This window comes from Colobus angolensis, unplaced genomic scaffold (genome assembly GCF_000951035.1).
Source record: "Colobus angolensis palliatus isolate OR3802 unplaced genomic scaffold, Cang.pa_1.0 Scaffold302, whole genome shotgun sequence".
In the NCBI taxonomy this organism is placed as follows: Eukaryota; Metazoa; Chordata; class Mammalia; order Primates; family Cercopithecidae; genus Colobus; species Colobus angolensis.
Genome location: NW_012116289.1, coordinates 1,659,039 through 1,686,784, shown reverse-complemented (window position 1 = coordinate 1,686,784; position 27,746 = coordinate 1,659,039). Strand labels below are relative to the sequence as shown.

General features: G+C 38.7%; 1 protein-coding gene across 5 annotated transcripts in view; it reads right to left on the bottom strand.

Moving 5' to 3' along the window:
• The window catches only part of NPSR1 (neuropeptide S receptor 1), a 238,349-nt gene extending 233,826 nt beyond the window's left edge, over nt 1–4,523 (bottom strand). For 2 of the 5 annotated variants that reach the window (XM_011950139.1, XM_011950141.1), the window contains exon 1: nt 4,203–4,523. In XM_011950139.1, coding sequence (XP_011805529.1) covers nt 4,203–4,349 — 147 coding nt within the window. In that variant the 5' untranslated portion in view covers nt 4,350–4,523. The remainder of the gene's footprint in view (nt 1–4,202) is intronic. The other 3 variants (XM_011950137.1, XM_011950138.1, XM_011950140.1) reach the window with 2 other exon arrangements.
• Nucleotides 4,524–27,746: the final 23,223 nt, after the last annotated feature.

The following is a 27,746-nucleotide window of genomic DNA, read 5'->3' as shown; positions in this document are numbered from 1 at the left end:
GAGGCCGAGACGGGCGGATCATGAGGTCAGGAGATCGAGACCATCCTGGCTAACACGGTGAAACCCCGTCTCTACTAAAAATACAAATAACTAGCCGGGTGAGGTGGTGGGCGCCTGTAGTCCCAGCTACTCGGGAGGCTGAGGCAGGAGAATGGCGTGAACTCGGGAGGCGGAGTTTGCAGTGAGCTGAGATCCGGCCGCTGCACTCCAGCCTGGGCGACAGAGCGAGACTCCGTCTCAAAAAAAAAAAAAAAAAGAAATGAGTTATCAACCGAAATGTAGTGAAAACAAGCATGGTCTACTTAAGCTTCTTAATTTGAGCTCCCTTGCAAAAGCATAGTGTGCGGTAATTGGGACATGCGTTGAGGTGAAATTTGCTTTTGTTATATTAATGGAGGAAGAGTGTGTTAAGAAAATTAATAGGCAGTGTGGCAGGGAGGGTGTACAAACAAAGGGAACAAACCATCTCCAATCACCCTCAAGCACTTAGAAGCAACCATTTACATGTAAACAATAGTTAGACTAATCGCGTATCACTTGTAACTTATCCACTGAAGGAGGCGCAATAAAAGATCGTTGTTAGGTGATATTTAGCAGTCTTAGTTCATGTTTCTCCACTCACCTATGAGTAATAAAACTAAGTTTCATTTACATTATTTGATCATTTAGGTAATTCACTAATTGAGACAGGTCTCCCTCCCAGTTACTTTTAATTAGGTTTCTCATTAAGTATCAGAGATTCAGGAAACATTGCTGGTGAATTCACCAGCAAAATTAAGGGCTTTCTGTGTGAAGAGTTTTGTATTTGTTTTGCATTTGGACAGCCTTATATTCAGATACCTCATTTATTTTCTGATGAGCTAGTTCCCATTCCCCCTTGAAAACTTCTGGTAGAGTTTTCAAGCGTATATAATTCCTTAATGCCAAGAACTAGGTCTTGAAGAGGTGAGCTGGATGTGATCTTAAAAGTATACAAAACTGGAAACTGTGAAGGGACCCAGCATCTGAGCTGAGAATCCTGAACCCAAGACCATGTAGGGTTAGTTACACAAGGCGCATGGTAGAAGATGGGATGGGTGAACGCACCCCAGACCTCCCTGCTCATTTCCAAGAGCCTCACATGCTTAGGAAGGTGGAGCAGGTTAGAGTGGTAGGAGCAGAAGCTAGAACTCAAGGGTGGAGATCGGGGGAAGGAACAGACTCTAAGCCTGTGAAGGAAGTGCCAGTAAGATCTAGATGGTGTGTTTTGTCTCCTCTAGAAAGAGCTTTGGGGTTCAGAGGATAAGAACTAGAATGTTCTTAGTTTCCCAGAAACTAAGTCAGAAGCCCAGGTAATTGGACTGAGCAAGACAGCTGAGACTAGGTAAGGCTGCCATGCGGTAGAGATGGATTCCCCAGGGCTGGACCAGGTACTTGATACCAGCTCATGGTGCCTCAGCTAATTCCATACCCCACCCACTGGAATCTAGAACCGATCTTGGTCTCTTTGGCTTAGAAATGGATTAGAGACAAGCTGAACATACTTGCAGAAAGGGACCTGGGTGAGTATAGAGACCAGGCAGGGTAGGGGCTGATGGGTGGAAACTTGGTTAATGAGAGCCCCCACCCACCTCTGTCACAGGGAATACATGCTTTCTGTTGCTTATTTGACGAAATGTTGATAATTGGAAGAAAAAAAATATCACAATTTGTTTATGCAGTCAATGTTTATTGAGTATGACCAGCATAATGGTTGGTCCTGGGAGAAAATATGAAACAAATATAAGGCATTCCTTTTACTCAAGGAGCTTGAGGACTGTAACACATTCACCCAACACATATGGAAACAGCAGTTTAAGACAGAGCTGCATTAAGTGGCAAGAAGAGAGGTACAGTCCGTAACACTAATGAAGCTCAGGGAGGGATGAGTCAAGGAGGGCTTCATGGAGGAAGCAACCCAAACTGAGCTTTATAGAGTGGGTAAAATTGTGATAAACAGATGGAAGGTAGGTCTGGATGGAAAGATACACCATGGATTGTGAGAATTAAATGAGATACTTCACAGAGGTCACTTGCTAAGTGAGTCTTGCTATGACTCTTGGCACCAAGAATACCCAAAGTAAATGAGATGTATGGTTGTTGCTGTTATTTCTGTGCCGTTTACTGCTGTTGCTGTTTTTATTTTTATGCTGTTTTTCACTGCTTTTGATAAAGGCAATGGGGATTAAAGGGATACATTTGGGAGACAGTAAAGGGGGCACGGTTTCGAATTTCTTCCCTAGTATGTCAGATAAAATGAATCGCAGTGAACAAAGGCTTGCATCAAAACTATTTCTGTATCAACAATGCATTAAAATTGCTTGTGCTCAAAGGGGATCATAGAAAAAAAAGTTACACTAAGAAATGTAAGCTAAGTTCTCACAAATACCACCACTGATCACTGTGTAACTAAAAATCACAGGGTTTTAGTCAATACACGTATCTCTCTAATAATGAATCTGAGCATTCTAAGCTCCTGGCCAGACACAATTCCTCTCTTTCTGCTTTTCTCCTTGTCCAGTGGTCCAGCCATTTTGCTGCAAACATATCAATAGGAATCAGCTAGAGATGATGTGATTCTCTTTAGCGTCTGGCGATGATGTTGCTAGGATAGAGAGGACAAACACTCAGAGAGAGCAAGGTGGGATTTGTTTCTTTGCGTATTCCAAATATCCCTGTAGGTGCTGTATTCAAAAAATGGCAAATGAGATTTCAGCTGAGATTGATTCTTGCCTGAGTCTCAGAATAACCACCTTATTGCTGATTATTATTCCCTTTGCAATGGAGGACCTCTCTTCATTCTGCTTGCTGTCATATTCTGAGAATATCAAAGAGGCTGCACAGGCAGCAATACTAAGTGGAGTCCTGTGCTTCCTGGGTGCACAAAGCCTGCCAAGACAGACTCTCTGGGTCTGCAGGCTGATTTCATAAAGGGGATTATTCAGTCAACATTAAGTAGCAACAAACTCTAATTTTACTTTCCCTGCTACATCGTGGAGCTGTGCAGCTGGGCTGTGTGTGTGCATGCATTAGGACGTGATTTGGAGGGACAGGGTTTCGCTGAAGCCAGTGGAGGAGTGGTTTGATCAGGCTCTGCTTTGCTGCATGGTCATTAGGGCCCTGGAAGTTTAAGTCTGACTCCTGGGACAGCACCCTGCTGAAAGTTTTATTCTGAATACTTGCTAAAGAAGTGAACTTCCAGCAGGGAGGTGGATGTTACAGTAATGTTACCTCTACATAAAAGTAAATGTTACCTTTACACAATGATTGTGTAGAGACCAAATCATTTCAAGAACATACAGACGATTAACAACAACAGCAAAACCCAACAAAGCAACTAGAATCTTTGTGAAGTATTTTTTCCTTTGGTGGAAAGGACCAGTTTGAGACCTGTGAATGATTGCAATGACTACACATATTGTTAGGCAGGGTGTGAAATAACCTGACAAGCCAGCATTCTGAGGCAAGAAACAGGAAACTGTTGTTTTCCCAAACGTGTGGTTCATTGCTGTCCACAAGATCTTGTTGCGGAATAAGAAACAGTATAGTATTAGCTTAATGAAGATCCTTCCTCAGTGCGGCCCTTGGATACTTTGAAGGTGAAACTCACCAAACTCTCTGTCTTCCATTTGTTCTAGGAGGGAATTTGTTGCAAATGGTGGCATCATCAACTACCCTCAAAGAAATCTATTTCTCAGTTTTTAATGAAAAAGATCATCAAAGAAAGTGTCGTCCTTCCTGCCTTATTCAATGTTGTTTCTCATCACATCAGTCACTGTCCTGGGGATTGTGAGCTTTCCACACTGCTAGCAAAAAACTCATAGCTGTAACCCCTACTAGAAACAGACATGTCAAGTACTGCTATAGGGTTAATTAAAAGTGCTTTCACCTTAGGAAAAGGGGAAAGTAAAAACCATCCACTCATAAATGTTACTCATGATTCACTCATTTCCAGCAGCATCAGAAAGAAAAACGCCACCTGTATTCCTAAGAAACTACAATCTAGGTCTCTGCACACTAAAGCTTGTTGCTTTAGCACTTCAGACTTTTAAAAATCCTTTTTAGTAAAGAAAATAAACAACACTCATTCACAATACTGGCTATGATTCTTTAATTGACACTCTTAAGTTCCACCAGTCTCATTATTATAAGTCAGTGTTCACAGTCGCAGGCAGGAAACTTACCTTAAAGGAGTAGTAGAAGGAGCCCCATTCCTTTCCTTCCACCACTTCAGTAAAAGTCACTGTTTCAGTGCAAGCCACTGGTGAAGAATCCAGCATCTGCCCGGTCCCATTGGAATCGAAGCTGCCCTCTGTGAAGTTGGCTGGCATGGCTCAGGCGGGGTTGAGCCTCGCGGTCCCTGCTCCTGCAGCTGAGTGAGGGAGTCCAGCTCGCCTCCTGAGAGCTGGGCAGCAGCTGCAGCTCTGCTGAACAGAGGCACAGAGCCCTCCCTGAGCCCACCTCACTGAAGAGCTCTGCCTGATGACAGGGAGGATCTACGTGCTGCTCTCTCCTTGGCAATTACCACCAGCACAGCACAACCCTCATCACCCCACAGTCCCACCCAGGGCCAGGGCCCCACCCCAAGAGCAAGGGGGAGCTCCCCATAGCCATCAACATGGCTTCCTGGATGGGACCCCTGTTCTGTTGTGCTTTTCCTTACTTCCACAGCGGACCCCCACTTCTGCTCCAGCTTCAACAATACAGGAATTCGGACTAATCAGTAGGTACATGAATTCAGGTCATGTTTCCACTTCTGAAATCAAACTATAATTATGCATTTGTTTCAGCTGAGGTTGCTTTCTGACTTAAAGCCTCACCTTGCCATCTACTCTGTCGTGTGCTCTTATTTCCGTAAGTGTAGGCAAATAGTAAGTACATTTGTATTTCACACCCGTAGTTCTATCTAGGTGTTCACAAGGCAGTTCTCAGAAAAACACGAGGTCTGTGTTTGTCAATAAGCCACAACACCTTGTGATGTGACTGGGAGCGGCCCGGTGAAGATTCTTAGTGCCTTCAGTATATTCACCGCAGTTTCTACCTAGGACCAATACTCAGGGTGAGGGTAGAAAGGAGGTAATGCAGCATCCTGGGCTCCACAGACAGGGCTAGGCAAGAATATTAAGAGCTGCTCCTATTTCACTAAAAACCCACAAAGTACTTTACATGTTCTTTCATTCAGTTTCCCAAACAACCTGTGAGATGGGCAAGGACGGTCACTTTATGTTCTCCTTTATGCCAGCAGAGAGTGGCTCCAATAGGTGAAATGACTTGCCCAAGATCCCGCAGCTGCTGATGTAAATGAGCTGATAACCCATCTCCAGAACTTCCTAGACAGTGGTGCTTTTACTGTAACAGACTGGTTTGCATCAAATCTCAAATATCTATGGGGCATGAAGGTAACATGAATGAAGGTAGCAGGCTGGGTATAAAACAATAGGAACTAAGCTGCTTATATGGTAACCAAGCATGATACCTGATTCCTCATGCTGAAAACACTCTGTGAACCAAACAGGTCCAGCCACTGGTTTATGACACTGGGAATAAGAGGTAGCAGCTTTAGTGGCCACCACTAAAGAACATAGCCCCCATGAGATCTCCTGGGAAAGCTTTATTATAAACCATCCAGCCCCAAGGAAGGCACAGTGCTCTCAATGAGAAGCCATTAAGTCTGTAATGAAGGGCAGGAAACAGAAGTGAGTTGTGCAGAAAACTGGATAAGCTGTGAGCTCTTAAGGAAAGGGTCAAAACAGGACAACAAGTCAATAGCAAAACAAGCGCAGCATATTCCAACTAACAAATAAGCATGAAAATAGGCTCGACCATATTAACAACTAAGGAAAATAACTCAAAACAGTAAGAATTTTTACTTATTAGCATAGTGAAAGCTAGTGTATGGCTATCCCCAAGTGCTGACAATTGAAGGGAAATGGGTGTACATCTTTACTTCTGGTGTGAGTTAGTGGACATGGTAATTTTGAAGAGCAATTCATCAGTATTTAGTAAAGCTGGAATTACATACCCTCTAATGTATTGTTCCATTTCTAAATGCTAATAATTTTTCATCTGTATCTGAGTTACTTACATGTGCTCAATTCACAGAAATTCTTTGCACTACAAACTTAAAATGTATGAACTTTTCTGTAGGTATGCTTTACTTCAAGAAAATGTTTGTAAGACGAAAATCTGTGAGGAACTCCTGGGAGAAGGTAGAAGCTGGTTAGGTCCCAGTGTGGTAGGGGCAGAGTGAGAGAAAATGGCAAATGCCATGGACAGAGAATAGGTGGGGAGAGAGAGCTTTCTGGTTGTTCTCTTTTCTCTCCGTTCATGATCCAGGTAGATCATTGTTTAACCTGTGGCCACCCAACAGAAACATTTATGTATCTGTACAAGCAGACATGCAAAACGATGACTTTGCAACTTATTAAAGAAACATATCAGGAGCAACCTAAATATTCATGATGTCAAAATCAATGAATCATCCCAAACTGGAAACCACCCAAATGTTCAACTGGATGAATAAATTTTCATGTAGTCACACAATGAAATACTATATAGCAATGAGAAAATGATCTGCAGCCAAAAATAATATAAATGGAACTTACAAACATAATATTAAGCAAAATAATAAATATGCTTGTTTTCTTTCTTTATTTTTTTTGAGATGGAGTCTCTCTCTGTCGCGCAGGGTGGAGTGCAGTGGCGCGATCTCAGCTCACTGCAAGCTCTGCTTCCCAGGTTCACGCCGTTTTCCTGCCTCAGCCTCCTGGGTAGCTGGGACTCTGTTTTTTTTTGTATTTTTAGTAGAAACGGGGTTTCACCGTGTTAGCCAGGATGGTCTCCGTCTCCTGACCTCATGATACATCCACCTCGGCCTCCCAATGTGCTGGGATTACAGGTGTGAGCCACCATGCCCGGCCCTTTCATTTTATGAAGTATAACTATGCTTGTATATAACACAATGGAATACTGTACAGTAGTTAAACGAAAGTTGTGGACAAGAAGACAAACTAACATGGTATAATGATTAACTGTTTATTGCAGCTTGACTGGGCCATGGAGTGCCCAAATAGTTAAACATTATTCTGGGTATGTCTGTGAGGGTAGCTCTGGATGAGATTAGCATTTGAATTGGCAGACTGAGTAAAGCAGATTGCCCTCCCTAATGTGAATGGCTCTCATCCATTCAATTAAAGGCCTGAATAAAATAAATAGGCTAATTCTGTGAAAAAGGGGCAACTCCTCCTGCCTGACTACTATGAGCTGGGACATTGTTTTTTTTCTGGCTTTTGGACTTGAACTGAAACATCCATTCTTTCTGGGTCTCAAGCCTGCCATCTTTCAGACTGGAATTATACCATCGGCTCTCCTGGTTCTCAGGCCTTCATACTGGTTCTTCAGCTCTCCTGGGTCCCCACCTTGCTGCTTGAAGATCTTGGGACTTGTTAATCTGTGTTAATTGTGTGAATGATAATTTCATATTGTATTCCTTATAATAAATTTCTCTCTCTGTTTCTGTCTCTCCACCCTCCCTACACACACACACACACACACACACACACACCCCTCCTATTGGTTCTGTTTCTGTTTGTCTAGAGAACTCTAACTAATACACATTCTCACCTGAACTCATTTGTGGAAATTCCAAAAGAATGAGAGAGGCATTGATGAAATGCAGGAGTTAAAGAAAAACAGAAGACATTTGCTAGAATGGCTTAAATGATAAAGATGGAAAATACTACATGTTGGTGAGGATGTGGAGGAAAAACTAGCATACCCTACTGTAGTGATGCAAATTGGTACAAGCCCCTTTGGAAAACTGCTCAGTAGTATCATCTACTGCCGAACATATGCGTGCTCTATGACCTAGCAGTTTCACTGCTAGGAAAATACCCAACACAAATGAGCACACATGTTAACCAAAAAATGTAACAGTCAATATGGCAGTTCTGTTTGTAATAGCCTCCAACTAGAAGCTACCTAAGTACCATTCAATAGTAAAATGGAAAAATAAATTGTGGTATATTCACACAATGGAAAACATAGACAATGAAAATGAATGATGCTGGGATGCTGGTAATATTCTGTTCATTGACTGGACTGATAGTAACCTGAAGGTGTTCCACTTGTGAAAATGCATTCAGCTATATACACTTATAATTTCTGCATGCTTCTGTATGTATGTTATATAAGCTTACTTAAAAAAAGCTGTGAGAAAATCCTGGAGTTAGATTAGAAGCTGACTGAGTCATGGTTTGATAAAGATGAGAGCTTAGATGGGGAAATGGCAAGTTAGAGTAGGCAAAGGCCAGGTGCTATGAACAGGAGATAGGTTCAGAGAGAACTCTTTTTAGTTGTGTCTTTTTCTGCACACACTGTCCAGGTGGTTCATTGCTTGGCCTGTGGTTACCACACAGCAGAAACTCTGGATCCTGGCCTGGAGCTGGGTGCAGGGGCGCAGGAGCAGGGGAGCAGATCACAGCATGTGCAGATGGGCAGCTGGCACTGAGTGTTTCTACTTGTCCATTTGTATTAGGTTGAAATCAAGGTGTTGGCTGCAATTGGAAACTCATCACAGTGTCAACTGGGGAAGGATCCACTTCTATGTCCTGTCATGCTGTTGGCAGAATTCACTTCCTATGTCCATAGAACTCACGGCAACTTGTTTCTTCAAAGCCAGCAGAGGGGAGAAAGATTCTAACAAGATGAGTACAACACTCTTATGTAATCACATATACATCATTGTATATGTCCTGTTTCCATTGACTGAAAGTAAGTCACATAGTCTACTCACACTCAAGAGAAGGGGATTGTAGAAAAGTGTGAAAACCAGGTGTCAGATATCATGGGGGTCACCTTAAAGTCTATCCTCCACACCACTCCATGGGCTAGATGTTTATAAATGAAGAGGCAGCTCGTGAAAAAGACCCAGGAAGCCCAAGCATGGCAGCTCACAACCATAGTCACAGCACTTTGGGAGGCCAAGTTTTGGGGTCACTTGAGCCCAGGAATTCAAGACCAGCCTAAGCAACATAGACCCCGTTTCTGCAAAAAATTAAAACAATTAGCTGGACATGGTGGTGTGTGCCTGTGATCCCAGCTACTCAGGAGACTGACGTGGGAGGATCACTTGAGTCAGGAAGTTGAGCTTGCAGTGAGCTGTGATGGCCCCACTGTACTCCATCTGGAGTGACCTGAGACCCTGTCTCAAAAATAAAATAAAAGACCAGGGAAGAGTAGAGCTAAGTATTTAAGTCATACCAACAGGAAATACTGAGTATAAAAATAAATAGCTGAAAAAACTACTAAATAGATGTTTTGAATGGCTGGAGAAAAGAATGAATGAGATAAAAGATAGGTGAAAAACTCTCAGAAGACAATAAAAGTGATAATATTATGAAAAAATGGGACAAACAGTTAAATAGTATGTGCAGTAAAGGTAGATGTCTGAACATCTGTATCCTAGATCCCTGTGGGAGAGTTAAAAATCAATGGAAGGGATTGGAAAACAAAATCTATGAAACAATTTTATTTCCAATCCATAAAAATTCTCGAAATTTTGATGTGTAAAATTCTTAAGAATACATTTACAAAAGACATAAAATATCTCTATAAAACATAGCAGAAAGAAATGAATAAAGACATGAGGAAATTGAGAGGAATGCCAGTTCAGGGACTGGAGGACTCGGGATTGCTAGAAATGTCACTTCTTCCCAAATTGATCTATAGATTCAGTAAAATTCCACTAATAATCAATCCAAGATTTTTAGTAGAAATTAACAAGCTGATATCAAAATTCATATGGAAAGGCAACAAATCTAGACTGTCGAAATCACTTAAAACTGAAGAACGTCATTGAAGAGCTTAAACTACCTGACTTCAAGATTTTCTATAAAGCTACAGAATTCAAGACAGTGGAGACTGATGAATAGATCAATGGAACAATACATTTTATATATGTAAAAACTGATTTCTGCTTATATAGGTATCTGATTCTTGACAGAGGTACCAAAACTAACCAGTGGGGAATAGAAAGTCTTTTCAAGAAATGGCACCGAGCAACTGAATATTCACATGAAAAAAGGAAATGATCGTCAGCCTATGATTCTCATCACGGCCAAAATTAATCTGAGGTGGATCACAGACTCAAAACTACAAGCCTTTATAAAAAAGCAGAGGAGAATAGTTTTTCAACTTGGGGTTAGGCAAATATTGCTTAGATAGGATGCAGAAAGCAATAATCACAACAAAACTTGAAAAACTAGACTTCATTAAAATTAAAATATTATGATAATCAAAAGATGTTTTGAAAGTATATTTTTTTAAAAAAGAAAAGATGTTAAAATGTACAGAAAATATTGGGAGAAAACATTTATAAAATATACATCTGACAAATAACTGATATCAAAGATATATCAATAACAAGAAGACAAAAAAATTAAAATGGAAAATTAATATAGACACCTCACAAAGGACAATATGAGAATTCGCCATAAGTATTTGTACAAGTGCTCAAGGACAATGGTCTGGGAAATGCACAATGAGATGTTATTATACATTCATAAGAATGACTAAAGTTCAAGAGACTGACAATACTAAAGGTTGGTAAGGACATGCAGCATTTGAAATTCTCACACAATGCTAGTGGAAGGAAAAATGGTACCCCTATGGTGGTTTATGTTTGTTGATGAAAAACTGGAAAGATTCCAGGTGTTCATCAGTAGGAGAATGGGTAAACAAACCAGGATATACCCATACAATGGAATACTTCCCAGCAATAAAAAGGAACAAAGTAATAATACATGCCACAACATGAGTTAATATCAAAGTCATTAGGCTGAAAGAAAAATCCCTAAAAATGTTTATTATGTAATTGTGTTTATCTTAAGCCCTGGAATAAGCACAACTAATTTACGGTAGAAAATTTAAGCATAGTAATTGCATCTGTGGGTATGGGTATGGGGCTGGATTTGGAGGTGACTGGAAGAGGCATAGAGAACTTTCAGAGGTGGTGGTAAAGGTATGTATCTTGATAGGGGCCTGGGATACACAAGTGTATGCATCCATCATAATGCATTGAATGGCATAATTAAGATTTGTGTATTTTATTGTACATAATTTTTACTTGAGGAGACAAAATAAAAAATATATAAACAAATAGTAGTATGCATTTACTTGATATTCATGCTTAAGCATTTGAAGGGACCTTACTGATGTTGTTGACTTACTTGGAAATGCATTAAACATTTCCTAAAATAATTGTTGGATAGAAAGTTGATTAGAGTGATAGGTCCGTGACAATGCAAAAAAAAAAAAAATGGATAGAATCTAAGTGCAGTTTATCTGAGTTTTCATTGTGTAATTCTTTTCTATATGATTGGAAATTTTCATAATGAAATATTTTTTAAAATTTAAGGAAAATTATTTGAAGGAATAATTATTAAAAATTTGTCAGAATTAAAGGAAGTTGTAAGACTTTAAATTGAAAGGATGTAGCAGGTGTGAAACGAGAGAAGAAAAGGAAAACCTAGACAAGTAACAGCACAATGTAAAGATGTCAAGGACAAGGGAAAAATTCTAAACATTTTCAAAGAGAAAAAACAGAATCTTTACAAAGAAATAGGCATCATATGAGTATCTGAGTTCTTAATAACAATACTGGATGCAAGAAGATCATTGAATAATGACCCAGAGATTTAAAAAAAAAATCTTCAAACCTAAAATCTTATATCCAGAAAAGTTCATGTGTGAATATAAAATATTGTTTTCATATTCCTGACTCCAAAATGAACCATTTTTTGGGGGGAGGGGGTGGAGGATGTCAGATGACCTTGACAAAAATATCAAAAGATTTTTTAAAGAAATAAAAATTTAGGTATGATTTGAGAAATCCATTGACGAGTAGTCTACATGGCAAGTTATATTTAACTTTGTTACATTAAAAAAAATAAAAAAACTAACTCATCATTTGTTATATAGGTTAAGTCTCTTCAATAAGAAAATGAGAGCACTGGTTATTCACAAATTTCAGTAGCCAATACCTTGAGACCCTGCTCCTCGGAGTTCTGTTCTAAGGGTTACAGTACAAAAATATGGGGATAGCAGATTCCAAGTTTGCATCCTGCTTCAGAAGCTTCTCTGAATATTGTAGTCAGAGGGGATGAATGGGGCAAAACCTCAGCTGGCTGCAAATTTGTTGAAATTTACTCTCAAGGATCAGTGCTATACAGCAGTAGTCCTCAAGGTGTGGCCCCAGGACTGGCAGCATCTGCATCATTATCTGGGAACTTGCTAGAAATGGAAATTCTGGGGCCCCACCCCAGACCTACTATGTTAGAATCTCTGGGGGTGGGGCCCATGAATCTGTGTTTTAATGAACCCTCCAGATGATTCTGAATTCTGCTAGGTTTGAGAAGCACGATCCCAGAAAAGCATGTTGAAGCTGATGGAGTCATCAGAAGGATTGCCATTGGCTCACAAATGACCCACCCTACAGTGACCATCTTCCTCTAAAGCCTACCCCTGCCAAAGATTCAGCTCTTTGGGCTTGACAAGGGGAGAACTTGGGCTACAAGTAATAGGAGTTTATAAATGCTGAGGGAAAGTATACACAAATTTTTATTTGAAATATTATCTTGACATATTTTGATCATTGTATATTTTGTTGGTTTTGTTTTGAAACCTATTTGTATTCTTCACCTTCTTCGCTTAGCCTCTCCCCCTGCTGTGCCTTTATTTTTCTTGTTTTCTTTTTCTTTCTTTCTTTTCTTTTCCTTTAAAGAAATGGTGTTGTAGAAACTGAATATCCAGTCTCCTCCTTTTCTAGATGAAGGTCACCTTTCCCAGGTTACTGATTCCCTTCTTTTCTACTAGGAGAACCTTTGCCTCAGTCTCATACCAGCCGTGTACTACTGGGAGATACTTGGTAAGAACATTTTTAAGTTTTGACCTTTTTAATGTGAAAAGCTTTGCCCATGAGACAGGCATTTTAGCTTTAGCAGTGATGGAGAGTTCTGGAAGGGAATGCTCAAGGTTCCGTGGATCCCCCCAACTTCCTGATTCATACATTCACTATGGGAGCCCTGGCCACAGTTTTTATGTCCTTGAACTAATACATCATTTTCCCATAATGCTGAAAGAGGAGAGTTCGTAAGCTTTGGAATAAAAGTTATAGGCAAAATATTTAAACTTGTTCTTTATATAGGTATTTTTAATGGTTATTGGTGTCCATCTCCATAGGGATTGACACTCTGCCTCATTGCAGGGAAAGTCCAAAAGTTTCTCTTAGTGCTATGCAAATGAGAAAGTTCTGGAGCTTGCAGGTATTTCCTGATTATCCACAGTGATGCATTTGTTAGCTGACATTTTGTTAGTTGACATTTTCATGTATGAACTGTGCCCTGGGCTGTCAAAATGATCTGGATTGAAAGTTGGCTCTATTATGTCCTGTCTGTGAGCCCCTGGATTATTTACTTAACAGTTCTAAGCCTCTTTCTTCTCATCTGTTAATTGAGAGACTATGGTGCCTGCATCATGAAGGTGCTGGAAATCACACGAGATCTAATTGTCTTCCTTCTTGTCTTCTGCTTAATCATTACTATTTTTTAAAATGTGATCAATTTTTCCTTGGCTCTTTCTTTAGTCTCCAAATTCCTGAATGGAGACACCACCTTTTCTCCTTGTATCCTCTGACAAGGTTGAACTTTACCAGAACCCTGGGATCTCAGAAAATAGAAAAGGCTAATAAATGCCCCCATTGCTTTGTGTTCCAGAAAGGCCTTCGTGCAGCTAACAATTATTCCCCATGTGACTTAAATCAGACTCACCGATGCTCCCTTGCAGGCCATTGATATGGTTCAAATGTTCTGTCCCCTTCAAATTTCGCGTTGAAATGTGACCTCTAATGTTGGAGGTGGGGCCTGGTGGGAGGTGTTTGGGTCATGGGGTGGATCCCTGGTGAATGGCTTGGTGCTGTTCTTGCAGCAATGAGTGAGTTCTTGCTTTGAGTTCAGGTGAGATCTGGTTGTTCAAAGAGCCTGGCACCTCCTCCTCTCTCTCTCTTGCTCCCTTTCTTGCCATGTGGTGTGCCTGCTCCCTCTTTGCCTTCTGTCATGATTGCAAGCCTCCCGAGGCCCTCATCAGAAGCAAATGCTGGCACTATGCTTCTTGTACAGTCTGCAGAACTGTGAACCAAATGAACCTCTTTTCTTTTTAAATTACCCAATTTCACATATTTTTTTGTAGCCACACAGAGTAAATAGCCATAAACACCTATAACAAGGCCAGATGCAGACCCTCTAAATTCCCTTTGTTTGTCTCATAAATGATATTAGCTAAGCTGTTTTGTCTCCACTGATCAATCAGAAAAACATGCAGGCTAAACCAACTTTGGTTAAGATTCTGTGCTTCTCCTGGGCTGAACTTTGTCCCGCCCTCAGCCTCAGCCAGCACACAGCTCCTCCTTCACAGCCTCTCCCTGGAGTAGGCTGTAGAGTTCAGGGTAAAATATTCCCTCATCTACTGACAGATCGTGTCACTCCTGTCATGGTACTTCTCCACACCTGGTTCTTTCTAGCCTTGTCTATTCTTTCTTATGAAAGAGAATCTCTTTTTTCCTAACGCTTGAGATGCTTACAGATCTCATGATAGGAATGTTCTCTGCAAGGCAATGGCCCCTTTCTCCTTACTGCAGTGGTCCAGTCTCCCTCTTGCACTAATCCTTTTGAATAAAGTCTCTTTATTTTATTGTAAGACAGAGTCTTGTTCTGTTGCTAGGATGGAGTGCACTGTCGCGATCTTGGCTTATTGCAATCTCCACCTCGCGGGTTCAAGGAATTCTCTTGTCTCAGCCTCCCCAGTAGCTGGGAATACAGGCCCACACCACCACGCCCAGCTAATTTTTGTATTTTTAGTAGAGACTGGGTTTCACCATGTTGGCCAAGATGGTCTCGATCTCTTGACCTCATGACCCGCCTGCCTTGGCCTCCCAAAGTGCTGAGATTACAGTTGTGAGCCACCGTGCCTGGCCTGAAAAAAGTCTCTTCTTACCTAAGTGCCAAATCGTTTTTGGACATTCTCAGAGTGTTTAAAAATGCATGCTGTATTGAATTAAAACATGTTATTGGCTCAAAATTCAGTCATAAAAACTGTATTAAGCAATTAATATATGAGGAATAAGTTGTATCAGATGCTGCCAGATCTTCCCTGACACGTGCAAATTCATGGTTTGGTTGGGTAGAATAGACACAAATGCTCTCAGTTAAATAACAAAGGAAGAGTAAAATAACACAAACACAGCAGGTGATAAAGGCAGTGTGATTAATCTTTTTTTTTTTTTTTTTTTGAGGCGGAGTCTCGCTCTGTCGCCCGGACTGGAGTGCAGTGGCCAGATCTCAGCTCACTGCAAGCTCTGCCTCCTGGGTTTACGCCATTCTCCTGCCTCAGCCTCCCGAGTCGCTGGGACTACAGGCGCCCGCCACCTCGCCCGGCTAGTTTTTTTTTTTTTGTATTTTTAGTAGAGACGGGGTTTCACCGTGTTAGCCAGGTGATTAATCTCTAACTGAGTAGTAAAGAGAATTATTCTTTTGAGCTCTGAGGAAGCAGAGCTCACAGTTTCAAGGTTCAAAATTTGGGCTTGGGTGTTTTTAGGAACTTTGGAGGAAGAACACAGCTTTTATTTTCCCACCTGAATGCAGAATGGTAAGTGTGGATTGTAGAGCAAAGGAAATTAACTTCCACCAGTGAGATTTTGATCCTCTGACATCAGAATGTGTCACAGCCTGCAGAGATTAAATTTCTCAGGATTAGGTGCAAACAGACACTCACTCCTATGACTTTGCTTCCAAAAATATGAGCTGACAATTAAGCTTGAAATAGCCATGGTGTTGCACCCACTATTTAATTCAGATATACCACTGATGCTGCATTTGGATGTGTACTCTGTAAAAAACCGTGTAAAAGGCCGGGTACAGTGGCACATGCCTGCAATCCCAGCACATTGGGAGGCTGAGGTGGGTGGATCACAAGGTCAGGAGTTCAAGACCAGCCTGACCAATATGGTGAAACCCCATCTCTACTAAAAATACAAAATTTAGCCAAGCGTTGTGGCACATGCCTGTAGTCCCAGCTACTCGGGAGGCTGAGGCAGGAGAATCACTTGAACCTGGGAAGTGGAGGTTGCAGAGAGCCAAGATCGTGCCATTACACTCCAACCTGGGTGACAGAGTGAGACTTCATCTCAAAAAACAAACAAACAAACAACAACAACAACAACAGAAATCACTGTGTAAAAGTGGATTGGTTGGAGGAGTTGTAATTACTCAGACAGGAGCAGGAAAGAACATGGGAGAAGGTAAAGGGGGAACTCCATCTCAGCACTGTGCTGGGTGCGTGAAAGATGTCACATCATTTAATTCCCAGAATATTTCTTTAAAGTGGGTGCATGTTTCCCCATAGTGAAGGTGCAGAGAGCTCTTGGTAAGGAATAACTCTTCAAGTAGAGAAATAAGATAAGAAATAATCATTGACTTTCCACACCAGTTAACTTTTCGTAGTACCTTAGTTTTGGCTTGGAATTCTGATCTGGTGGTGAGTGTTCTAAATCATTAGTATAAAATAACAGTATCCTCAGCATAGCATTAAACAGAAAATTGCTTTGAAGGCAGAGAAATTCTTGGGATCCTGCAGAAAAGACAAATGTGGTATATTGTATTTGGTAATTGCTTGCTGTAATGGGTACGAGAGGTTTACCTGTTACAATGATTAAGAGATATAGTCCCTAAAGAAATGGAATGCAATGTTTTACTTAAAGGAGGACACTAGAATAAATATGATTTCACAGTCCATGCTTTTAGGGTTGTATTTTTTTTCAATTATAGCTGCAAACTGTGCTTCCTTTAAATAAATTCCTGAAGATGCAAAGACACAACTTATATTAACTGCTAATGTATTCCTCAGTGCCCAAGTGTGATTCTTCTATTCAGCTCTGCATTCTTCTTTTTAATTCCACGTATTGTAGATTTTTGTACCAAGAAATATATTTTAGTGTCTCTGTGTTCTGCTACATGAAATGCGTTGTGATTTATTCAATCATCCCTATAATAAAGATTAAAGTTTCTTCTGAGGTTTCAGAAACAGCACTAAACAAACGTTCTTGAGCTCTTGTCTGATTATTTCCTCAAAATATTTTCTTGCAGTACAAATGATATTACTACTTCTTCATCAGTTCCTTCTTTTTCTTTCTTAATTTTGCTGTCTTTAAAAAATCTGAACCCTTGGGTTAAATGCTTAACATTTATTTTCATTCATTCGTATTTATAATTGAAGTGTTTAAGGCAACGAATTTTCCTCTGAATCTGCTTTTAGCTGTGACCTGGAGAGTCTGATATGTGGTATTCTCATTTTCATTATTTCCTACAATGAATACAATGTGTGTCTGATTTCTTCTGAGACCAAAGAATTACTTGGAAGTGACTTCCAAATGTTTATATTTTTTTTCAGTTTAATTTCAAGTTTTGTTTATTTCTTGAATTATATTTTGAAGGCAAGCTCTATTTTTTGAAATATTTTAAAACATATATATATGTATTTTCCATTTTTGAAAAAATACCTGGAATTTTATTTATAAGATAACTTCGCAATTGTGTGTGCGCACACACACACACACACACACACACATATTTTTAGAAGCATTTTATTAGGTACTCTTAGTTCTACTGAAGTCTCTAGAATCTCATTTCTTTACCTTTTAGCTTTTGTCTACCTAATTTTTCAAAGGCACAGAAAAGTTTGTTTATGTTTTCCATTATTATTGGGACCCTGTGTTTCTCTTTGTATTTCCTCTAGGTCTACACTGTACATTTTGATGCTGTATTGTTGTCATAAAAAGACTAATGACACACATGATTATACTGAATTATGTCAACCATCAAGTAAAAATACTCTCTCACATACAATTTTTTCACCTTGGATTCTGATTTGTTCTAAACTATTATTATGAGCTGGTATCAGGTAATAATTGCTTTTTAGTCCAAGTAACAGAGACCTTAAAAAAAGAGCAATTTAAACAAAACAGAATGTTTGCTGGTCTTTTCTTCAAGTAAGATAGAGTCAAGGTATTGTGGTAAAGACACAAAGTAAATAACATGATCACCTTTCTTTGGGCCTAAAAACTACAGTTGGTAAGTTGCAGAACCAAAACTTTCAGTCATAGAAGTTGCCAAAGCTTTTGTTCTTAACCCTTTTATTACACTAAATCTGCAGAGCCATTATAGTGTTCATCATAAAGAAACAGATTAGTTTGAAAAAAGTGGTTGTACCAAGAAATCCTGCATTTCAAGGATAAACAAGTTTTACATGCATTCAGTAAAAGTGAGGCACTAATTAAGAAATACTATATTAATTTAGTATTTATTTTTAAAAGTAAATTAAAAAAGTAAATTATTTTATAAGTAAATGAAAAAAACAGTATTCTGAATTTTTTCTTTACAACATTATATGCCAGAAAATAATTTTTATAGTCAAGTTTGAATTAATGTAGGAAAGCAATGGGGAATTAGTGGTAACATGAGGTGAAGTGGTTCCAGGATATCATCAGTGACCCAGGCTCATCGTATCTTCTTTCTCTGTTTTCCTTGATGAAGTGCTTCCATCTTTAAGGTCACCACACAGTTGTAAGACATACATTTCAGCTTCATCGTGTTTGCATTCCAGCCGATGGAAGAAGGAAAGGGAAAAGACAAAAGGGAGCTCAGCTCTTTTTAAAGAAATTTTCCTGAAAGCCCTCCCAATAACTTCCACTTATATTTCATTGGCCAGAACTTAGTCACATAGCTTCTCCTATTTGCAACAGAGGCTGAGAATATGGTCATACTCTATAAAATCAGGATTCTTTAAGTCAATCAGATAAGCAGACCAATCCCTTGGTATGCATGGAGGATTTGTTATAAGACTCTTGTGGATGCCAAATCCAAGATGCTCAAGTCACTTATATAAAAAGATGTAGCATTTGCATATAACCTATGCATAACCTTACATATACTTAAAATCATCTCTATAATTCCCAATATAATGTAAATGCTAGGTAAATAGCTGTTATACTGTATTTTAAAATTTGTATTATTTTTTAGTTTCTTTTGCATATCTTTCCTGATTCTTTTGTTCTCTATATTCTGTAATCATTGGCTTTTGGGGTCTCTTGTAAATATATTTTACTTAATTTTTTGTTTAATATGAGGCTATCTTTCTTTTAATGAGAGAGTGATTTAACCATTTATATTTAGTATTAAACATCCAGTGTTTGATCTCTTTATATAATTCCTGATTCTTACCTCTGTTTTCTGTCTTTAACTGCCATTTAAAATATTTTCTTTAGTTTTTGTGTTACCTGTGCATTTTTTCTTTATGTTATCTTAGGTTTCCTTTAATTCTATTTTCTCCTGTAACATGAAAGATAATACAACTTTTTTGCTCTATTAATGTATATTTATATGACTTAAAAATGTGACTAAATCTCAGACTGCTAGTTTATCAACAATGGGAATAAGACATTATTTATTGAATTCCCTTGTGAAAATGGGAAAAACAGCTCATGTGCCTTTCTTCCCATTCTGCTCCCCCAGCCTCTTCTCAAACCAGTGGAATTTTTGATGCAGGATTGAAGTTAGATATGGTGCACATTGTCTTCCAAGAAATATCACATGTATACTTTGTCTAGACATGATATTTACCAGATCAACTTTTATAAAATTTGATATTAAAGTGGATTCATTGCCCACTATAAGTACTTCTGTATCTTACTTATGTGTTTGTGAAGTCTAAATTTTGATTTCTACCTAAATTAGCTGGACAATGTCTTTAAGTAGTTGCTTGGCTTCTAGATTCTTAACTACTTGTATATTTGAGAGCTTGCATTAATTCTAACTTGATTTTGTAGACATTGTTTTCTGGCACTTAATGTTGTGAAGAAGAAATTCAGGGTACTAGTTTTCATTTACTTACTAAATTAATTAATATCTTTTTCCTTTTTAAGTGACTTTTACTGAATGCATGTGGAGTTGTTTATCTTTGGAATGCAGAATTTCTTGGTATAATCACTTATTTTTTTACAAGTTTTGTTGCTTTGTGATGAACACTTCAGCTCTGCAGATTTAGTATAATAAAATGTTTAAGAACAAAGGCTTTGGAGATTTCTCTAAGTTTTGGTTCTGCAATTTACCACCTGTAGTTCTTAGACTCAAAGTAGGGTGATCATGTCATTTATTGTCCAAAATCATAATTTTAAGAATAAAATGGGTACTTTAGGTAGTTTACATGCAGTAAACCAGAATCGTCCTAAGAAAACTGGAGATATCTAGTCACCTTAGCTCTAGGGATCCTTTGTAAAATGGAAATTATAGTGTGTGCTTCCTAGGGTTGTTGTGATGGTTGAAGGAGCTGATGTGTGCTCAGTGCAGTTGTGGTACATCATTGCCTGATATTTATTCTTGCTAATGATAATATTAGTTATGTTTAGAATTCTCTTCTGCTAAAAGGACATTTTAAATAATACCTTTAATATTTTTGTTATTATATTGTGTTATTTTGTTGATTATCCTCTGCACCCCAAGAACACTAATTATCCCTACTCTGTTTCTCATTTTATGTCGTCTGTATCTATCATCTACTTTCTGATCACCTTAATCTGTTTCTCTTTTTTCTCTGTATTGTCTGTGATGTCTTTAATCTTAGTCTGATCAACACTAGATTTGGGTCTCTATTCTCTTTTTCATTCTTTTTAATACCAGTTACAATTATGCAACAGCACTATAAATTACTCGAATTATTTCTTTAGTACTACCGCCTTCCTTTTAATCTGTCTTCTTATTCTAGCATCAGTCTTTTATCTCTAGTTAGACCTCAGTTTCTATACTTGTACAATGGAACATAACATCAAACTTACAGGATAGTTTATAGGAATAAATGATATAAAGCACTTAAAATAATGCCTGGAATATAGTTAATGCTCAATATATTTTAGCTAATATTATTATTTTAGAGTTTGTTTTTTTAAAAAATGCTGCAGCTTGAACTTTTTTCATATTTTTGAAGTAATTTTTTCCAAAGTAATAAGCTTTATTTTTGCATGTTATATCTATTTAAATTTTTACATTATTTTTGTAGAATTTTGAAGTCAATTGTACATGTTTTTATAAATAGCTTTATTGTGAAACAATGTATATACCATAAAATTCACCCCTTTTAAGTACACAACTTAATTAACTTCTAGTAAATTTAGGGAGTTGTGCAACCATCACCACATTCCAATTTTAGAACATTTCTCTCACGCAAATAGTGTCTCTTTCAGGCCCATTTGTAGTCATTCCTTATATCCACTCCAGTCCCACGCAACCAGTAATCAGCTTTTCATCTCTGTAGATTTATCTTTTCTAGACATTTTGTAGAAATTAAATCACAAAATATGTGGACTTTGTGTTGCATTTCTTTTGTGCAGCGTAATTTTCTGAAGTTCATGCATAGTGTGGCCTATATCAGTACTGTATTACTCTTCATTGTTGAAAATTATTCCATTTTGTGGCTAGATCACATTTTATTTATCCATTTACCAGTTGAAAGATATTTGAGTTGTTTCCACTTTTGGGATTTTATGAATAATAAACATTCACATACAAGTCTTTGTGTGGACATCTTTCATTTTCATCTCTCTTGGAGAGATTACTAGGAGTAGAATTGCTGATTTGCGTGGTAACTTTGTGTTGAATTTTTAAGAAATTGCCAAACTGCTTTCCAAAGTGGCCACACCATTTTACATTCCCATCAGCAATGTATAAATGAGGGTTTCAGTTTTTCCACATGATTGACATCACTTTTATTGCCTGTTTTTTTTTATTCTAGCCATTTCAGTGATGAGTAAGTGTTATTTCATGTGGTTTTGATATGCATTTCCTAATAGCCAATAATGTTGAGCATCTCTTCAGGTGCTTATTAGTTATTTGTATGTCTTCCTTGATAAAAATATCTATTAAAATCTTCTGTCCATTTAAAAATTGAGTTGTCTTTTTATTGAGTTTAAGACTTCTTGATTACATCTGAATTTCAAATGTGCTGTTCTCATTTCTCTTTTTACACATCTTACAAGGGAATCGGGTCTATACAGTCTTTCTATTGCCATATGTTGGTGTGGTGGGTATTTTCTTCCTGAAAAGAGCAGATCTACATGTGCATTGTCACCTAGACCGAAGCCTGTAGGAGAGGAGAAGGAATGGGCAATCAGATCTCTGGGACTTTTCTTCGTGCACATTTTCTCATATTTTAAACTGCGTAATCTGATTCCAAGTCATGAGAGTATACAATAGAAGAAGTAACCTTATAGTTACGATTGCTCTCTCAAATGCAGGATGAATCTGCCTCATTCGTGAGAATTTGAATTAGAGCCAGTCATTCTCAATTTTGGTTAGATGTTGAATCACCTGGGAAGCCTTATAAACCACCAAAACCTGTGCTCGCCTCCCAGTTTAGCTGTAACTAGTCTGCATTACAGCTTGGGCAACGGGGAGTTTGCAACATTCTTCGACTGTAACGTGCAGCCAAGGTTAGAAGCACTGGGCTCCACAAAGGAAGAGCACCTACAGGTTTTATCTGTGTTGAGGATAGACAGCATGTCCCTACATGTTTAGTTGGTAAGTAAATTGGTCCTTGTCTCTATTGTATGACTGCCTGGCCATAGGCCCTCGGATTCATATTGTGTGTATGGGCATGGAGTCAGAGGCAGAAGGCACTGCAATTAAGAAACTGCTTGCTCAGTGAAAAGTGATGAACAAGGATACTTGCTTTCCCATCCAGCTAAACCACTCCTCAAACATTTCCTACATACAGTCGGAAAAGGGACAGAAAGTGTTGCCCTCTTACCTACAGCTCATCCTTTACTTTCTTTCTGTAACACTACATCAGTGGTTCTCAAACTCGCAATGTTTTAGAATTATCTGGGGAGTTAATAAAGAATAGAGGCTTAGGTTCATCAACTAGACAAGAGCCTGGGCTTCTGTATTTTAACAAGTTCCCTAGGTGATTCTGATATATACCACAACTTTGAAAATCACTGCACTAAGATATTTTCTTGGGAACTTTAATTAGTAAGAGTCTTAGGTGATTTCTGTGCTGTTTTCATGCATAGTTGGATGTGACTAAAACACAATTATATCCAGTAAAAATTTCTTGAGCTATCTTTTTACTTTACTTGACAACGTATTTATTGGACCATATGAGAAGGTGATCACATTGCTGCCCTGATTCGTAACAAGCAAGGTGGCAAAGTCAACTACTGGAGAGTGTGGGGGTTCTGAGGAAGTCTGAGATGTCCGTTAGAGCCCTGGTTATGGGAAAATCAGAGATGGGAGGTTTATATCATGACCCCTGACTTCAGATGGGATCATGTCAGGCACAGCTGGGCAATTGCAGTTCCAGAGTAAAGGTCTTTCAAAGTTCTCAGTTCATGTCAATGATTTCAATTTCCACTTTTGTATCATTCTCAAATATAGAAGCTTTTCAGCCAATTATTTTCTCTTATCTGAACTGCTAACCTTTTTTTCTTCTTCCTTCTCTCATATGTGACAAAATTTTATCAGAATCAGAACATCATGCTCTTGTATTGTCACACTAAACTATGTTTTAAATTACATTGCTGCCAAAATCTTAGAAATATCCATATTAAGGTACATTTGCTGAAAGCAAAATTAACAAATCCAGTCTCTTGTCACTTAGAGAAGGTTCATTGCTCTAAACCAAATGCATGCTGATTGATTATATGTCAGCTAAAAAGGAGGTTCCTTCTAACTTAGTAGAGCAACTGGGCCTGCCCAAGAATGGCTTTTTATTCACCATTGCAAGAGAGTGCATCGGCCGTTTGATCTGTAGAATGCATCCGAGAGAGAAAACAGAAATTAGCACTCTGAAGGAAGGTGACAAGAAATGTACAATCCCTGACCATAGCAATTCCAACGAATTACAGAGTTTCTGTAAAATTAGTGAACTGGCACTCAAAATGACCCTTAGCAACATATTCATTGAACTCTGTGAGATGAAGATGAAACTGCTGCCCCAATTTGGCGAAGTCAGCTATTGCTGGGATGTGGACTATCTGGAGACATTTGAGGTGGCTGTTATATCCCCAGTTAGTATAAAATCAGAGAAGGGGGTAACAGCAAGTTAGAATTATGTCTTACCCAAGGCATAAGGAGTCTATGAGAGTAGTAGATTCCTGCTCTTTATGTATTAGGTTCCCTTCTGATTAACCGTTTGGCAGGAAATCAGAGCTATTTTGCTAATTTCAGAGACCCTCTCCCCGGGCAAATGACGTGGTTGATGTATCACCCCAGAGATTCAGAAGGCAAAACTACCAATGCCCATGTGTATCTAATTGGGGTTGGAGTAGAAGAAAAGCATCTGAAATAGTCCTTAAGGACTCCTTACTGCCCTCTGCACTTTCTTGCTCTGCTTATTCAGTAGCTCTTCCTGTCTCAGACCTATACCATTATACCTCAGACCTTTCTCTTGCTTTATTGGGCTTACTCCTGCTTGACCTGGGCTCCTCCAACTTTCCATTTATTTCCTAATCTTGCTCTCTCTGTCTTGGTTTTTGACATATAAATTAGGTTTGGGAAAACTTCCTACACCTTCTTTGTTGGGATGTTTTCTGGAGTAATGACTCCAGGTGAGACCACGGTTCATCATGAATTCACATTGAAACAGAAGCTGGGTCAATAAGACTGGAACTACTCAGGAAGTTTTTCTCCTTTATTTTCTATCAACTCAATGCCAAATACACGCCACGATGGATCTGACCCTTCTTCCTGAAGGTGGTGGTCTGCAGCTATCCGTACAGTCTTGGGGCCCCAGAGATAGCATAGAAAAAACACAGTTTCATGATAGACGGGTAAAGAAGTTTGCCCACAACTTGAGGTAGAGCCTATATGAGTATGACAAGGAGACTGCGGGTCATGACAGGGATTGAAGGAGGCATCTTCATGCCTTTCAACTTACCTAGGACAGAAATTGAGAACCCATACTAAGACATCACAGCCACCTTCTTTTATTTCATTTGAGACATGAATGGAACAGTTTTTCATAGGTACACAAACATGCACATAAAAATCCAAACAGCAAAAATAAATAACAATGTTCAAATATCAAGGGCTTTAAATGAAAGTGTTTTGACTTGATATAATTCTTAAGGAGTGACTTTCAAACACTGCTTTTAGATACTGCAATTTCCCTTGCTTTTCATGGAAATGAAAATAGCTCTTAGAAGAGGCACCCAGGCTTCTCAAAAATAGTGACACAACTTATTCATTTCATGCACACACTTTAAGACTAAAATAATTGGCTGGAGGTTTCAAGCGGGATGTTCCTAAGGCTTCTCCAAAGTTTTTCCCAGATGCCCTACCCTTTTTCATCCTACTTTTTTTTTTTTGAGAACAGAATAGGGCCCTAAAAAATAAGATGATAAACTAGAGTATATACTAAAAAGTTGTTGTTATGTCTTATCCCTTTAAATGTACTATACATTTCTTGGGAGCCAGGAATGTGACTTTACCTCTCTATATCTCCCAAGTCACCTAAGTAAGTGATTCCGCCATAGAGGCCTTCAATTAGCATTAATAGAATATGTCATGACGTCATAAGTAACACCTCCATCCCCCAGCCTACCTGCTATCTACATCTGTTCAATTAATGAGTTCTGCCAATGCTCCTTTTTAACAGTTTTTAAACTATCTATTTCTCTGCATCTCCACCATGAAAATTACACTTCAGGCCACCATCATTTCTCACCTTAATTATTGAAACAGTCTAACACAGTCTCCTTGCTCATCACTCTTGGTTTTAAGTTTTATATCCTTTATCTTAGCCTCATATAGCCCTGTCATATTTCTGCCATTGGGTAACAGAGGCTGTCCTATCTTCTTTTGTATTTTCTGGGCTTCAGGATGAGATTGGTACACTTTTGATACAGTGAACATCTATTTAACGAGTATCAGTGGAGCCACCTCTAGCTGTTTAAGTGATTACAGCTGGGTGCTTGAGCGTTTAATGTTTAGTGGTTGGGCCTGTTATCATCCACAGGTGCCACTGGGTACAGTCAATGCTGAAATTACTTAGAATGACTAAAAGATGAAGCCACTGTGTTAAACCTTAGCATAAACACATTGTACTTAAAATCAGAAAATGGTAAAATTTATAGCATGAAATAACAGAAGAAGGGAGAAAAAAATATCTTCTTTTTATGATATTCATTACATTTCCTCTATGGGTTAACAGGGTTAGGTGCTTTATATGTGTGATCTCTTATAAATCTTCAGAAAACTATGCTAGGTAGATATTAGCCTTACCGTTTCACATATGAGGAAACTAAGGAAAGAGTAATATACCCAGTCAGCTATGGAACTGTGTAGTCTGATTCCACGCCCACAGTCCTTCTAATATTATGCAGTTGCCTGTTTGGCTGTTCCAGACTCTTCTGTTGTGTATGACTTGTAATTTAAACATTCTCTTTATGGGCCTTTCAGAACTTTAAAGGGCATAAAAATTCACCTACAGTGAGTCAAGAAACCTATCTGTCAACAATAAGACATTACTCAAGACAGATAGATACTCCTGGAACTGGTATCAGAAGCAAATCAAGTGGGGTGATGTGGCTTCCTTTGAACAGGACCATTATTGAGCATGGAAGTGCTGTGTGGTGAGAGCTAGAAAGGCTGGTCAAGTCATATACAAATAAAAATCAGATATGACAGTAACAGAACAGGCAGCCCTGTTTCCTCTTTTGCACAGTTGCTGCTCGTTCAGAGGGATGAGTCCTAATGTATTATAATCCAGGGTTGTCACATTGTCTGAAGCAACTCTAAATTTTACATTATCAACTTGGATGCATGAAACAAAACTTTCTTTACAAGATAAATTAACATAGCTCTTTTGTTCTATAGTGGGACAAAACCCGAAAAACTCTTAACTTCCCATTTCAGGGTACTTTATTTTAAAATTCAGTCTGCCTGAATGATTCTCTTTCTACTTATTTTTCTTCCATTTATCTGACATAATCACTTTCTGAGCCTCTACTATGAGGACGTGAATTCCTGATGCATTCCGGCTCTTAATTCTCAGCTGTCCTTTGAACTCCTTCTTGGGGGAAGCTTGGGAGCTTTTTGAAGTCTCTTCGAACACCTGAGATGAGTTGGTTTTGCTATGCTGTGCCCCTATTCTGAACCCATTGCTGTCTACACATGTTGCTGCAAGGCATTCTTGAAGGCCATCTCCTCTCTGAGTTCTAGGCAGGAAGCATGGGGCAAGTCCTTTCTACATTCAGATCCCCAAGCCTATTTTATACACCCCATCAGTGGGTCAAACCTGCAGGAAGAGAAAGACAGGAAGCAGAGGCCAGCATTAGCATCTACTGTCGACCTCTCCATTCCAAATCCTCTCTAGAAAATGTTCTGATTTTCTCTGTGTATAGGGAGGAGACAACTCTCAAACAGATTTCTCCTTGTCCTGCCTCACTGTATAAATTGTTGGCTTCAAGGCCATCAGAAATTTTCTCAAGAATCTGGCTCTAATAATTAAAATCTAAGTCTTTTAAACTTGTGTTTTTGCTTCTATAGCTTTACAAAAACATCATTCAGAGATTCAATAATTTTCTTGTTCTAGGTGCTGTCTACATTGCAAAAATGGCAGAGCATATA